Source organism: Otolemur garnettii, unplaced genomic scaffold (genome assembly GCF_000181295.1).
Source record: "Otolemur garnettii isolate 467f Iridium unplaced genomic scaffold, OtoGar3 scaffold00016, whole genome shotgun sequence".
Lineage (NCBI taxonomy): Eukaryota > Metazoa > Chordata > Mammalia > Primates > Galagidae > Otolemur > Otolemur garnettii.
The window spans coordinates 18,242,800-18,256,044 of record NW_003852411.1 but is presented as its reverse complement, the minus strand read 5'-3'; the positions used below and the strand labels follow the sequence as shown (position 1 = coordinate 18,256,044).

The following is a 13,245-nucleotide window of genomic DNA, read 5'->3' as shown; positions in this document are numbered from 1 at the left end:
GAGCCTGTGGCTGTGTATCTTAATGAATCTTGTCTAGAAAGAGGGCAGACAAGAGGAGCTAAAGCTATGGCTGGTAAAAGAGTAGCAGTCTAGCCAGGACAGCATCCAGAGCCTGCCAGAGAAGGACGGGGCATCTGCTCTAAGGTGTCTTGCTCTCAGGTCTTGTAAAACCCTGAAAGTGTGATGTTTTGTCTTTCTGTCTAATGAGACTCAAGTTAAACCCATCCTTGTTTGCTTCTGGGGAGAGAGACACTTGTCGCCATCTTTAATCTTGACTGTCCTCATTTGCAAATCCTTCCCATTCTCAGAAGCCTTGCAGGACCTCTTCTACAACCTTGAGTCACTTCCACTACTCACCTGCCTATTAATCCATCCCTTGGGGAATTCCTTCCTGGAAGGAAGTCTAGAAACAAAACCTGGAGGCTAGCAGATGGAAGCCAGTGGGTGAGAGGACATGCGTTGGAGAAAAGGCCCTAAGAAGCCTCTTTATCTATTGCAGAGCAAGGCAAGGACATTCAGGGCCAAGGGGCTTCAAGGCCACTGCCTGATGCACAAATTCCCTGTCGTACATCACTGACAAGGGATTGTCAGCCTGGGTGGAAACACCTCCAGGGAGGTGCAGATGGGGATGTGACGGTGGAAGGGCACAAGGCTGAGAATTAAGGAACTTGTCTTCCATCTTACAAACCCACAAGGCCAGGCTGCATAGCCTGGGATGTGGATGTGGGAATTAAAAGTGCTCCCAAAAGACCTCAGCCCTCCCACCCCCTCCAAAAAATGTTCTCCCCTTAGAGCCATATCAGTTCTCCGTTCTTTTGTATTAATCATTATAAAATTTCATGAAGTTTTTTTGAGTGGAAGGGTAAACATTTAGCTGACAATGTGTGTACTTTACAATGAATGAATGGCTACAGTAACTCTCCTTCCTCACTGGATAGATAGACTTGGCAGCATGAGAATACCAGGTATTTGGTGGAAATGCTAAAATTTGGTGGAAGGTGCAGAAAAAGCACTGAGAGGGACCAATTAAAATTCACCTACTTCATAGTTTTGCCTAGGGTTAATCCTTAGAGGAGAATTTAGGGCAGGGGCTGTAATTTGGGAGATGGAAGAAGGATCTGGTTGTATTAGAAATGTTATAATCTAGAAAATTTGCAGTGCGTTTTCTTTCACATGTCAGGGAGGACTGGCACGTCTCATCCTGAGGTCATCTCGGAGGGCAGGGTCCCTGCAGCGAAAGGGTGATCATTTAGTCCAGAGTAGTCTGAGCCCTGGGCTGAGGGGCTGGGGTGGCTGCCCTGAGAGCATAGATAGCTTGGGCTTGACCAAAGTCGGCTGGGACAGGGAGGGCTGCCTATGCAGCATCTGATGTGGGGAGGAGCTAGGAGAGTGGAGGCTTTCCCAGAAGACAGTCTGCCCTCCATGGAAAACCAGAAAACCAGCAGCTTAGTTGCTACTTTGGTAGTGCTAAGACACCTGTAATGGCTTGTGTTCTGGGCTAAAGCCAGCTCTCAGTATGCCTAGTAAGGGAGCTGTCTTGGTAGCCACTGGGGTGTCACGGACCTTCAGGACTTCCACTCTTCACTGCTTTCTCTTGCCTCCCTCAATCCCTCCCTAGACCTCTCTGTGCTTGGCACTGCTTGGGTGACCGATGAGACTGAGAACTCCCTTGATGTGGAGTGGGAGAACCCCCCAACTGAGGTGGACTACTACAAGCTGCGGTATGGCCCCATGACAGGACAGGAGGTGGCAGAGGTCACTGTGCCTAAGAGCAGTGACCCCAAGAGCCGATACGACATCACTGGTAAGAGCCAACACTGAGGATGCTGACTTGGGGACAGTGTGTGCAGAAGCTACAAGCTCTGCACTGCTTATGTGTGTACAGAGTGTCCTGGGGCCTTAGGAATCACACTTCACCCCTGGCCCTAAAACTTCCAGATGTAAGGTCCCTCTGGAAACTTGTAGACTGCTCCAGCATCAGGGTCCCTTATTAGCAGATTACACGTCTGAGATGTTCTCCAAGTCAGCCAACCCTCCAGAAGACCCTGTCTGTGTCTCAGGATGGTCTCAATGGTGTACAGACATTCCTTTTGGAGGAACTGGTGTGTGTGTGGGGGAAGGGGTGCTTTTGAGATTGGTGTGTTGAGCTCAATGCACAGAATGGTGCTATCAGGAGACCCAGGTGGGGCACAGAGGGCTGGAATTCATGCAGCACAAAGGGAACGAATGAGTGCACAGGGATGGATCAACTCTTACAATGCTTGAAGTTAATCCAATTTCCAGGGCCTCTGCAAAGAGAAATAATACTTAATGAGGCTCAGGGCCCAGGAAAGTGAGGGGCCCTGATTCTTATTAATTTCAGGGTAAATTTTTCTGTGGGGCTGTATCGTCCATCCACTTTCTGAGTTCTGTCTTGAGAGAACATCTTGGGGCTCAGTGTTTGTGGGGTGGGGAATGAGGGTGTGTGCCTCACACATGCTGCTGTTTGCTTGCATTGTGCCACCACCAGCATCTGGATATTTGTGCCAGGGGGAACAATCATTCAGAGTGCTTCTACAGAGAATTAACTTTCAGAAAAGAAAAAAAAATCCAGGGCAATTATTACAATGAGATGGAAAGAATCTTTAGAGGGAAAAGGATTGTTGGGGGCCGGAAAACATTTGGGGCTGTAAATAAAACTGGGACGTAGGTGCTTGGTGGCCCCCCAAAGAACAGGAGCACTGCTGTCTTCATATCCACTGTCCCCCCCAACCCTGATGATAGGCCCCCTAAGTGAGGCCTCATATTCCACTCCTGCTGTGGGTCTTTATTTGCTCCTACATAGGGGTTTGTCTTTGGAGGGGAAAGCATAACCCCTCCTCTCCTCCTCACAGGAGGGATCCCCGGGCAGATCCTGGGGGAGGTGGGGGTGCCTGGTGCCTGTGCTCACATCCAAGCTGGCTGCTTGTTTCCAGGTCTGCAGCCCGGGACAGAGTATAACATCACAGTTGTCCCCGTGCGAGGAGAACTAGAGGGAAGGCCGATTCTCCTGAATGGCAGGACAGGTGAGAGCTACCTAGAAGTACTATTACTGGTTAATCATATTCACAGTCTGATGTTTTTCTTGGCTGACTCCTCGCTGGATAAAAATTCTGGGATTTGCGTGTCAAGGATTCTATCCCTTTGTGTACTGACATCTATTTTAGAGGGCAGTGCAGTGGAAACAAACTTTCCTGTTTCCAATCTTTTCGTGCCATTGAGAATCTCCCCCAGGATCTTGGGATCAAAGGAAAAGGCGATTTCTGACACCTTGCTGCTTATTTTAACAGCTTCAGTCACTCACTGCCTTATTTTAAGACACTTACTGCTGTGGATGTAGGCACACAGCTCCATGTTACCTAAAGACAGGTGATCTATCATTTTCTTCTTATCACACCTACATTTTTTTCCTGAGGACCACACTCAGTCTGTTCTCGAATGTCAAAAGATATTAAAGACCCCCACGTAGCAACAGCAATATATTTAACATCTGTATATTAGAAAATATATAATGGCCAAACATTAAAGATCAGTTAACACTTGATAATTTCTCATGTAGAAATCAGAACAGAATTTGAGAACAATGTAGGCATATAATAATGTCTAAGACATCCTATGTTCCCTCTCTCCTTTCCTCCCTTCCTTTCATTCTTTCTTATTTTTGAGACAAAGTCTCACTCTGTGCTCCAAGTAGCATGCCATGGTGTCACAGCACACAGCAACCTCAAACTCTTGAGCTCAAGAGATTTCCTTGTCTCAACGTCCCCAGTAGCTGGGACGATAGGCTCCTGCCACACCGCCTGGCTAATTTTTCTATTTTTAGTAGAGACGGGGTATTGTTCCTGCTCAGGAGATCCACCTGCCTCAATTTCCCAGAATGCTGGGATTACAGGCCTGAGCCACCATTTTAGTTTTTAAACAATACTTGGGCCCATATTGAATTGTGAACCTCCTGCAATAACTGTGTTCCAGCCTTCTCTAAGTTGGGAACCTGTGATCTACAATGTAATGCCACTGGTGGAGGCTAATCCTTGGAGCCAGCAAAGAAGGAGTCTTTGAATTTTGAGTCTTCCTTGTAAAGGTTTTTCGTTTTTTCCAATTCAGTCCTGGAAGTAGCTGGTTGGGGTAGTGGAGAATAAGGGGTGAGATGGTGCAAGGATTGAAATCACTATTTTATCTGCTTAACATTTTGCATATCTGGAATATGAAAGAGATATAGTTGAATAACTACAAAGGATAAGATACAATTTAATTTATAAGCTAAACTATCTAGACCGTGCTGCCTGTTGAATAGTGGGCTGTTATCTCAGAAAGTTGAAAAGAAGTTCTTCCTTGTTTCTGGTGGTTTTCTCTCTAGCTGTGGCTTGAGAGCTTACTATGTGCCAGGCATCATACTCACTAAACACTTTTCGTGACTTACCTCGTTTAGTTCTTACAACAGTCCTGTGAATTAGACACTATTATTATTTTTAGGTTGTTTGTAAAAAACTGATGCTTAGAGAAGTTCAACTCAAGATTGACTATTAGGAAATGACAGAGCTGGGGTTTGAACTAGGATGTCCCAGTCTAAGCTTTTGGGCTTAGCTACAAAGCTAAAGTGCTTCCCACTTTTCCCTTCCTGCAGGAGGTAAGCATTTTTCTTCTTGTACACAGTCAACACCACAGAGAACACATCATCCTTGGAAGTAGATTAGCCTTGTACACCAAGCAATTCTCCATTGCACACCAACTGGGTGTCCTGTAATGCAATTCAATTCTGACACTATCCACCTAGAGATAGCATCAGATCCTGCAGGATAAGAGCTTGGTCCAATAAGACTACTCCCACTTCAGATGCAATACCAGTTCCCAGGCTGCGACCTGTAGTCCTGACCAACTGGCTATAAATTGTGGGTTCCTAGGACTTTGGGTTCCATTAATTTGCTAGAAGACTTACAGACTGAGAGAAACATTTTACTTACATTTATTCATTTACTATAAAGGATCCAGATGAACACCAGATGGAAGGTACGTGGGAAGGGGCACAGAGCTCCCACTCCTCCTCTGGGAACACCACCCTCCGGGAACCTCTGCATGTTCAGTGAGCAGGAAGCCCTCCAAACCCTATGCTTTCCTGGCTTTCATGGCAGCCTCATTGCGCAGGCTTGGTTGATCATGTCATTGGCCACTGGTGATTAACTCAACCTTTAGCACCTTTTCCCTCCTCAGTTAGGGGGGTGGAGTAGAGGATAGGGGGTGATGATGGGACTGGAAGTTCCAGCCCTCTAATTATGCAGTCAGTTCCCCTTGCCACCACTCTCTCATCCGGTGACTTTCTAGAGGCCCCTGGCCAGGAGTTCCCTCACTCGCATAAGAAAGAAGACACTTTACACTTCAAAGATTCCAAGAGTTTAAGGACCTGTGTGCTGGAAATCTGGGTGACCAAGACCAAATATGTTTCTTATTATAAATCATAATACCACACCTTCTATCTTTCCTGTTCATTATTTCTGGTTAATTTTCATACTGTTTACTGTCTAATTAAAAAAAAAAAATGCCTGTAACTTCTCATTACTAGAATAGGGTATAATCCTTTTATGTTGGCCTCAGGGGGCCTGTCCAACCCGGGCTGTTGTTATTCTCACTATTTCCTGTAGCCAGATTGTTCTTGGAGTTTCCCAAGAACAGGCTTATTTCTCTGCACTGTGGGTTTATGTTGTTAAACCCAGCCTAGAAAACCATCTGCTATTATCTTTAGTTACCAATTCATTTAATTCAACAAACATTTATTGCAAGGTACAGTTAGGCAAAGAAGATACGGTCCCTTTAGAAACCTCTGGAGATGACAAGCCATGGTCTCTGTCCTGCTGGGGTTCATAGCAATGATACCATTCATCCTTCCAGGCTGAGTTAAAACTTAACTTCTCCACTAAAGCCTTCTATGACCACATTTAATGTCAGCCATCATCGCCTGAGTCCCTGAGAGCATTTAATCACATATGGTCTCGATTTGCTAGCTAACCTTTCAAGTACTATGTATATCATCCCAACTAGAATGTTACCACTCACGTAGTGTTTTTATTGTCAATTATATCCAATTAAAAGCAGGATGGAATATTTTATGGGGTTTCAAATACATTTGTGTCATATGTCTGACCAACAGAAAAAAGACTTGGTAATTTCTAATGTCAGGAAATACTTTCAAACCTGACTAGACTGTTAATTAACTTAGGGATTTTTAAAACAAAAATCTCTATTTTCTCCAAATGTTTTGCATCCCACAAGATGGAAAAAGACACCGAATCTTAAGAACCGTGTAAGCGCGTCCAGGGAGGAAATGACACAGTTGAGGTATTTTCCATTTAACAAGTCACCCAGTGGAACCACTACCATGAAGGAGAAGGGCTGACTGAGATTCTTCACCCTGTTAACACTCTCAGAGTGCATTGGAGCACCTTCCAGAAAGGTCAGCTTCAAGAGTAGCAAGGACAAAGCACAAGCCAGGCCCGTGCGTCTTCAGGGTGTGTCCCTGGACACCTCCCGGCCCCCGCAGCCACACTTCATATCTCTATTAGGCAGGCCACAGACTGAGAGGTGGCGCCAATCTTTTGTCCTCAGTTTTTGTATCTATGAGATGAAGGGCTGGGCTAAATGAATTTAAAGTTCTCTCTCTTGCTTATTTTTTAATTATTATGTTTTTTTAAATAACTTTTATGATTCACGCCTCCCCATGGGCAGTATAAAACAAGGTGTGCTTGCTGTACTGTAATTTCACAAGCTCCTGTGCATGGCGGAATAGGTGGCATATTTCATTTACTTTTCAGCAATTTTGGGGAACTTTCCCCCTGAGATTATGTTCTGCTGAAATAACAGCTTTGCTTCTCTTATTATCTTTTTCACTTTTTACTGATATGTGGACACAAGGTTCCATTGAAATGGCGTAGCCTCCTAAAACCTTCCTTCCCAGACTTCGCATTCTAAGCTGAGCTCCCTGTCAACACTCAGAACTCCTGTCTTCACACAGCTGGTGGCTGAAAAACCATAATGATCTTTATCCTTTGGGTAACCACTGTATTCTAGTGGGCTTCTGTGTACTGTGACCTTTTATAAATATTATCTCTGAGCCCTATAATAGTATTGCAAGCATTATTATTCTCATTTTTCAGACAAGAACATTGAAACCTACATTTAGGAGACTCAGAGTGAACTAGTGAATAGCTAATCTGGCGGCATTTGAACTTGAGACTGAAGTTGCTATTCTTTCCAGAAGCAAAGTTAGAGGACAGCAAGAAGAAGGCTTGTTCTCTCTGAACGCTTTCTCTACAAATGGTGCCTTCTGAATCACTTTGTTGCCACAGTGGAAAGGCAGTAGAGGAGGCCTGTGAGAGCAAAGTCATAAATGCCTAGGTCCATTCAAGACACCTTGTCTGAGAACCAACCTTCAAATTAGTAACATAGGTCACAGATCCCCTTTCTCTGCCCCTCAGCTTCTATCTCATAGATTTTATATCCTGGTTGCACCATTTTCCACTACACCAGCTGGGTAAGTCACAGGTGGCCACTGTGAATGGAGAAACCTATTCCTAGTGCCTGTGGCCATGTGCTGGAGGGTCGACATGTACTTGCGTGTTATAGCCTAGACCAAGAATAGCTATTCCTCACCCGACCTTGTGGCGAATCTTCGTATAAAGTGGAATAAACTTTCCTAATGCAAACAGAGCTCCTAATGAACTTCTTCTATATACTGTGTTCAGGTTTTGCAAGTAGGTCTCTTTAAAGGGGGGCCCATCTTTGTTCTAACTAACACATGTCCTCAAGCTTCCATACATGTACAAAGCTTTGATACGTGTACTCAAAGTCCCATGTATCAGGCCTTGTATGTCTGGCTTTAAATCTGTCCAACCTTGACTGACCCTGGGAAAGGTCCCATCAGGGCTGCTAGTTAGTGTTCAGCAGGTGGGAAGTTGTATCCTGAGGAGGACATGGGGGCTGAGCCAGGGAGAGCTTCTCTTGCAGTTGTGGCTACAGCTGTGACTCATCTGTGACTTGGCCAGTTACCGAAGCTACTGTAAAGCTTCACTGTGTGGAAAAACTGCTAATGATCCCATGGTCTTTATTGGCCAAGAGGGAGGTTTAGGTCTTGCAGAGCCGATCTCTTCCAGCTATGTGGCGGCCTGTCATGGAGGTCCCATCTCTGAGGCTTTTCTCCCTTTTCTGTATCTATCTTGGCATCTGATTCTCATCCTGGGGATTGTCAAGGAAAGGGACAGCTCAGTGAAGAGCCCCTTCCTGTTTAAGTTGTTAGGGAGTTGAGATAAATTGTGGAGAGAGAAGGCAGAGAGCCTACACTTCTAGGCTGGCCTGGCCTCTAACAGGCTCTGTGAACTTATAGAAATCATATCACCTCTTTGGGCTTAAACTTCAGATCTTCTATAACCCTGGCATGATACATGATATGATTTTGTTTTACTTGCCTACTCTTTTTTTTTAAGACAGTCTTACTTTTTACCCTGTGTGGAGAGCCATGGCATGCTAACTCACAGCAACCTCAAACTCTTGGGCTCAAGAGATCCTCTTGGCTCAACCACCCAAGTCACTGGGACTACAGGTGCCCACCATAATGCCTGGCTAGTTTTTCTATTTTTAGTAGAGATGAGATCTCACTTTTGCTCAGGCTGGTCTCGAACTTCTGAGTTCAAGCAATCCAGCTGCCTAGGCTTCCCAGAGTGCTAGGATTACAGGCGTGAGTCACCACACCCAGCCTTACCTTCTTATTTTTTAGACTCCAGATGCCTTTCCCTGGTTCTTCTCCATCCTTTGAGTACTCTGAGAGCTCTGGGCTATTGCAGTTTCTTCCGTCCACCCACGTGGGTGTGCTAAATCTCTTAGCACACCCAGGCGGCATGGATCCCACACAGCCATGGACCTGGGCTGTGGTTTGCAGAAGCTATAGCAGCAAGCACGAGCTAGGATGGTGAGAAGGAGTGGGAGGCACTTCTGGGATCTGCATGGATGGGGGTCACTTTGGACACAGTGGGGCCCAGGGACTTTAAGAGCAGAAATGTCAGGGTGTTCTTACTCTCTTCTTCTTGCATCCTGATTTCTCTGTTCCCAGTTCACCACTAATTTCTGTAGCCTTTTGTGTGTTCTGAATTATGTCTTGCGTTGAAAGACGCAGCAGGCCAAGAGGGGAGCCCTCTCTGTTGCTGTGCACTCTTTCTCCTGAACATTCTCTCAGAGGCTGCTTGAGCCTACAAAGGTCCTTGACATCCTCAAGGACCATTGAGGATAGAATGGTCATAGAAAAGACCATTTTCTTTCTCTAGTTGTCTCTCCAAATGCTAATCTATTACTGCTGCTAGACCAGATTATAGCAACCTTTCAGATCACATTTTATTTATAATTTATTATTATTATTAATTTCAAAAGAAAAGGCTGATAGTGCTGCCGAGGCTATAGTGATACCAAGTGGAAATGTCTAGTCTTTGTTAGATAGGACTGAGTTTAGATGGTGGCCCTGGTATTCAACTGATAGCCCTGCTGAATCCCCAGCTGCAGGCCAGGACTCACTGCATGTTTGTGGAATGAGTCAGCCACTACCACTGGTCAGCTGAGTGATCTTGGGCAAACTATCTAACCTCTCTGAGTCTGCTGTAGAGTTAGTGCTCTAAAAACGGTAAGCATTATTCATTTTGCAAACTGGTACTTGGGAAATCTGATAAATGCTTTGTGTTGTTACCATAAGATTCGATAAAGTAATATATGAAAAACATGCAGAATTTAGTATCTACTCAATAGATAGCAGTTGATTTACTAAATAAAACATGCGCTGCCTCTTGTAATGGAATAGATTTCATTTCCTTGCATGCAAATGAAATGCTGCCCTTGTGCTCGGCAAGCGTACCTTGTAGCTGATATTTAAAAATGAGGCTGGCTGGGGAGGGTGGCTCACTCCTGTAATCCCAGCACTTAGGAGCCTGAGGAAGGAGAATAGCTTGAGACCAGCCTGGCAACATAGAGACCCTATCTGTTTTTTGAGACAGATTCTCACTCTGTTGCTCAGGCTATTTTTAAAAACATGACAGCATATGAAGTTATAATTTCTCTCTAGAGAGCCCCTGGCCAAGAGAACAAGAACAGCGTGGAAAGTAAGGAAAAATGCTTGGGTGTCCAAACGTAAGATGTTTTGTGTGCCATTGCCCAGAAGGATACAATCTGCATGTAGGTTGGGTTCTTATAGCACTTCTAGGCTTTGCTCTGTGCACCATCCTTGTCAGCAACCTTAATGGACGTGCCCAGATGGCTTACTTATTAAGTTCTCAGGTGAGAAGAGGCTGGGAAGAAAAATGAGCATGTTGGATGAAAGACCAAATTATACATGGAATCCATAAGATAAAATCTAACAAGAATCAGTGGCTGAGCAGAGGGGTTCCCAGCCTTTGAGGTGTATCAGAAATCACCTGGGGAGTTTTGTTTATTTGACTTTTAAAGAGAGATGCCACAGCTTATGGACGATCTTCTGAAGTCTACTTCAGAAGATCTCTGGTGGTAGTACTTGGTTGACAAAGGCTGAGAACCTGTGGGTTAGCAGGGACATGTATGGAAAAAATTAGGAGTTTTCAAAGGCCATGGGTTCAGCACGGTGTCCAGGACATAGCTAAAATACTGCTCTACATTGATCCTTTTTGAACATGAACTCCATATGGGCAGAGATTTCTGGTTTTCTCACTGATGACTCTTGAGTGTCATAATGTTCCCTGGCATAATGGACATTTGATGAATTGTTGAATGAATGAACTGAGTTTTGGGGATTTTTATTTGAAAAGAGAAAGGAATGTAACTAGATGTAAGTGCCAGGTCTAGAAAATATAATTTGGAAGGAATGGATAGGAGAGGTGATGTGGTTTGATTTGAGGAGAATTAGGAAGGGGAATGATAGCTTTTCTTGCATCCTTGCTGGGTGGTTTCCTGGAAGAGGCATTAGATGCATTCTGTATGTGTACCAAGGGCAGACACAGTTGAAGGGGCTACTCTTCAAGTGGCTATACTTGAAGCAGTCTTCTCTAATGGATTTGGGGGTCGGAAAGTAGAACGGATTGTTTTGTTCGTTAGGGAGCTGTTTTTCAGTTTAGGGTTCAAACAGAGACCAGCTGCCCATCTGTCCTAGATGATAGAGCTTCTTGGATTTTATTGACCATTGGACTAGGTCAATCAGGTGAATTAGATCTTTAAGCATCTATGATCTTGTCCAGACAAATGGTTCCTCTGATGTTTCTTTCTCATGCATTTTCATAAAGAAATTGATGGTCCAACCAATGTGGTCACTGATCGAGTGACAGAAGACACAGCGACTGTCTCCTGGGACCCGGTTCAGGCTGTCATAGACAAGTACATGGTGCGCTACACCTCTGCTGATGGGGAGACCAAGGAGACAGCCGTTCACAGGGACCAGAGCAGCACCACCCTGACCGGCCTGAGGCCAGGAGACGCGTACAAAGTCTACGTGTGGGCTGAGAGGGGGAGCCAGGGGAGCAAGAAAGCTGACACCAAGGCCCTCACAGGTAACAGAAGAACAGGAGCAGAATCAGGCCTCCTCACGGCAGGGAGGTTGATTTTTGAAACAGGAAGTCACTGCTCACCTGGTATCAGCTCTTTTGTTTGTAGGGCTGGCAGGGAAGGTTACAAAAGCAATTTTGAATTTCATAATTGTGAATTTTTTTCCTTTTTAACTTCAAACAAAAAAAGAGCAGCCTTTAATTTGATACAGAAGGTCATCCTTTATTTGGGTTGGAATTCCATCTGCAAACTCCCTCGGAGTAGAGTAACATTTTCTAATTTTCATTTTTTAGATGTGGAAACTCCAAACATTGGGCTGACAGTGAATTTGAATGCTTATCTCAGTTTGCAGTGGCTGTACAAGCACTTTGCATATAATCGAGAGCTCTCTTTCAGACTGTGGAAATGGTTTGCATCCTGAGTCAACATTCACCAAATGTACTGGTTCTGCCTTTAAGTTTTCAGAAACCGTGAGGTGTCCATACTTCACCCAGTCGTTGCACTCAGCTCGTCCCTGCAGCGCTCTGGGGACTATAATGGGATATAGCCTGGCTGTTTTTTCTTGCTTAAATCCTCTAGTATATCCCTGAATTCAGAGCAGTCTTATGCTGGAGCCCACTTGAGTTTCCAGAACACTTGGCAGGAAATTAGAGGGAAAGGATTCGCTTATGGTTTGGGCTTTGTTCTGGACAGTCATTGAATACGGAGACCCTCAGAGAAGCAGTTAAGTAGTTAGGAATATGGATTCAGAAGCTTGACTATTCAGGTTTTAAATCCAGCTCTGATATTTATTAGCTGAGTGGCTTTGGGCAAGTTATTTCATCTCTGTTTCTCAGGCACCATCACAGAAAATGCAGCCTTTCAAGGAAGTGGCTACTGAAAAAGGATAATATAGCCATGCCAGCCACATTCCCAATTGCTTGGATTTTTGACTCTAAGGGTTTATATTTTAAAAAGAAAATAGCATCCCATACCTTAAGTGCCATTAGTAATAACAATCCATTTTTGAGCATTTACTGTGCAATATCTCATTTACTGTTCACCGTAACCTTTGAGGTAGGCACTGATATTTCTTCCTTCAGAGAGATGAGGAGATGGAGACCTATATTACTTGGCTTGTCCAAAGTTAGCAATCAGAAAACTGCAGAGCCCAGGTTCTAACCCAGTTTAGTCACATGGAAACTCAAAGAGATTTTACAAGTAGGATTATTTTTATTAACCCAGACCTCAGATACCATCACTTAAAAAAATCTCCTGGTTCCTTGGTCACAGACAAAATGTTTTATATGAAAAGAACTGGCAGCTCCTACTTCTAGGATATTTTTCTTCCCAAAGAACATATCAGAGCAGATGCAGAGATTTATTCAATATAATTGCTTTCAGGTACAAGAAGTCAGGAACCAGAGGACTGTATTATATAAATTCAGGGTAAAGGAGAAATTTGAATGTGAAGACCAAGTCTTTTTATCCCAAGGCAACTTGTGGGAAACATTTATATTGATATGTTGGCTTTGTCTGAAAACTCTACTTCTTGTTAAATGTTACAGACTCATTCTTTGAATTTCAGACCCCTTGCTTAATTCAACCTTTTAGATATGTCAATCATTGACATGTAACAGACTCTGAAATTTGTTGAGGTCATCATTTCGGCCTTTTGGGAACAAGAGAGTGGTAAAAGCTGCATTTTTTTTT

At 44.2% G+C, this 13,245-nt stretch overlaps 1 protein-coding gene across 1 annotated transcript in view; it reads left to right on the top strand.

Moving 5' to 3' along the window:
* Window positions 1-13,245, top strand: part of TNN (tenascin N) — a 54,357-nt gene that overhangs the window by 4,678 nt on the left and 36,434 nt on the right. The window contains exons 4-6 of the mRNA XM_012802588.1: window positions 1,619-1,804; window positions 2,955-3,044; window positions 11,295-11,558. Of these exons, the coding sequence (XP_012658042.1) occupies window positions 1,619-1,804; window positions 2,955-3,044; window positions 11,295-11,558 (540 nt within the window). The remainder of the gene's footprint in view (window positions 1-1,618; window positions 1,805-2,954; window positions 3,045-11,294; window positions 11,559-13,245) is intronic.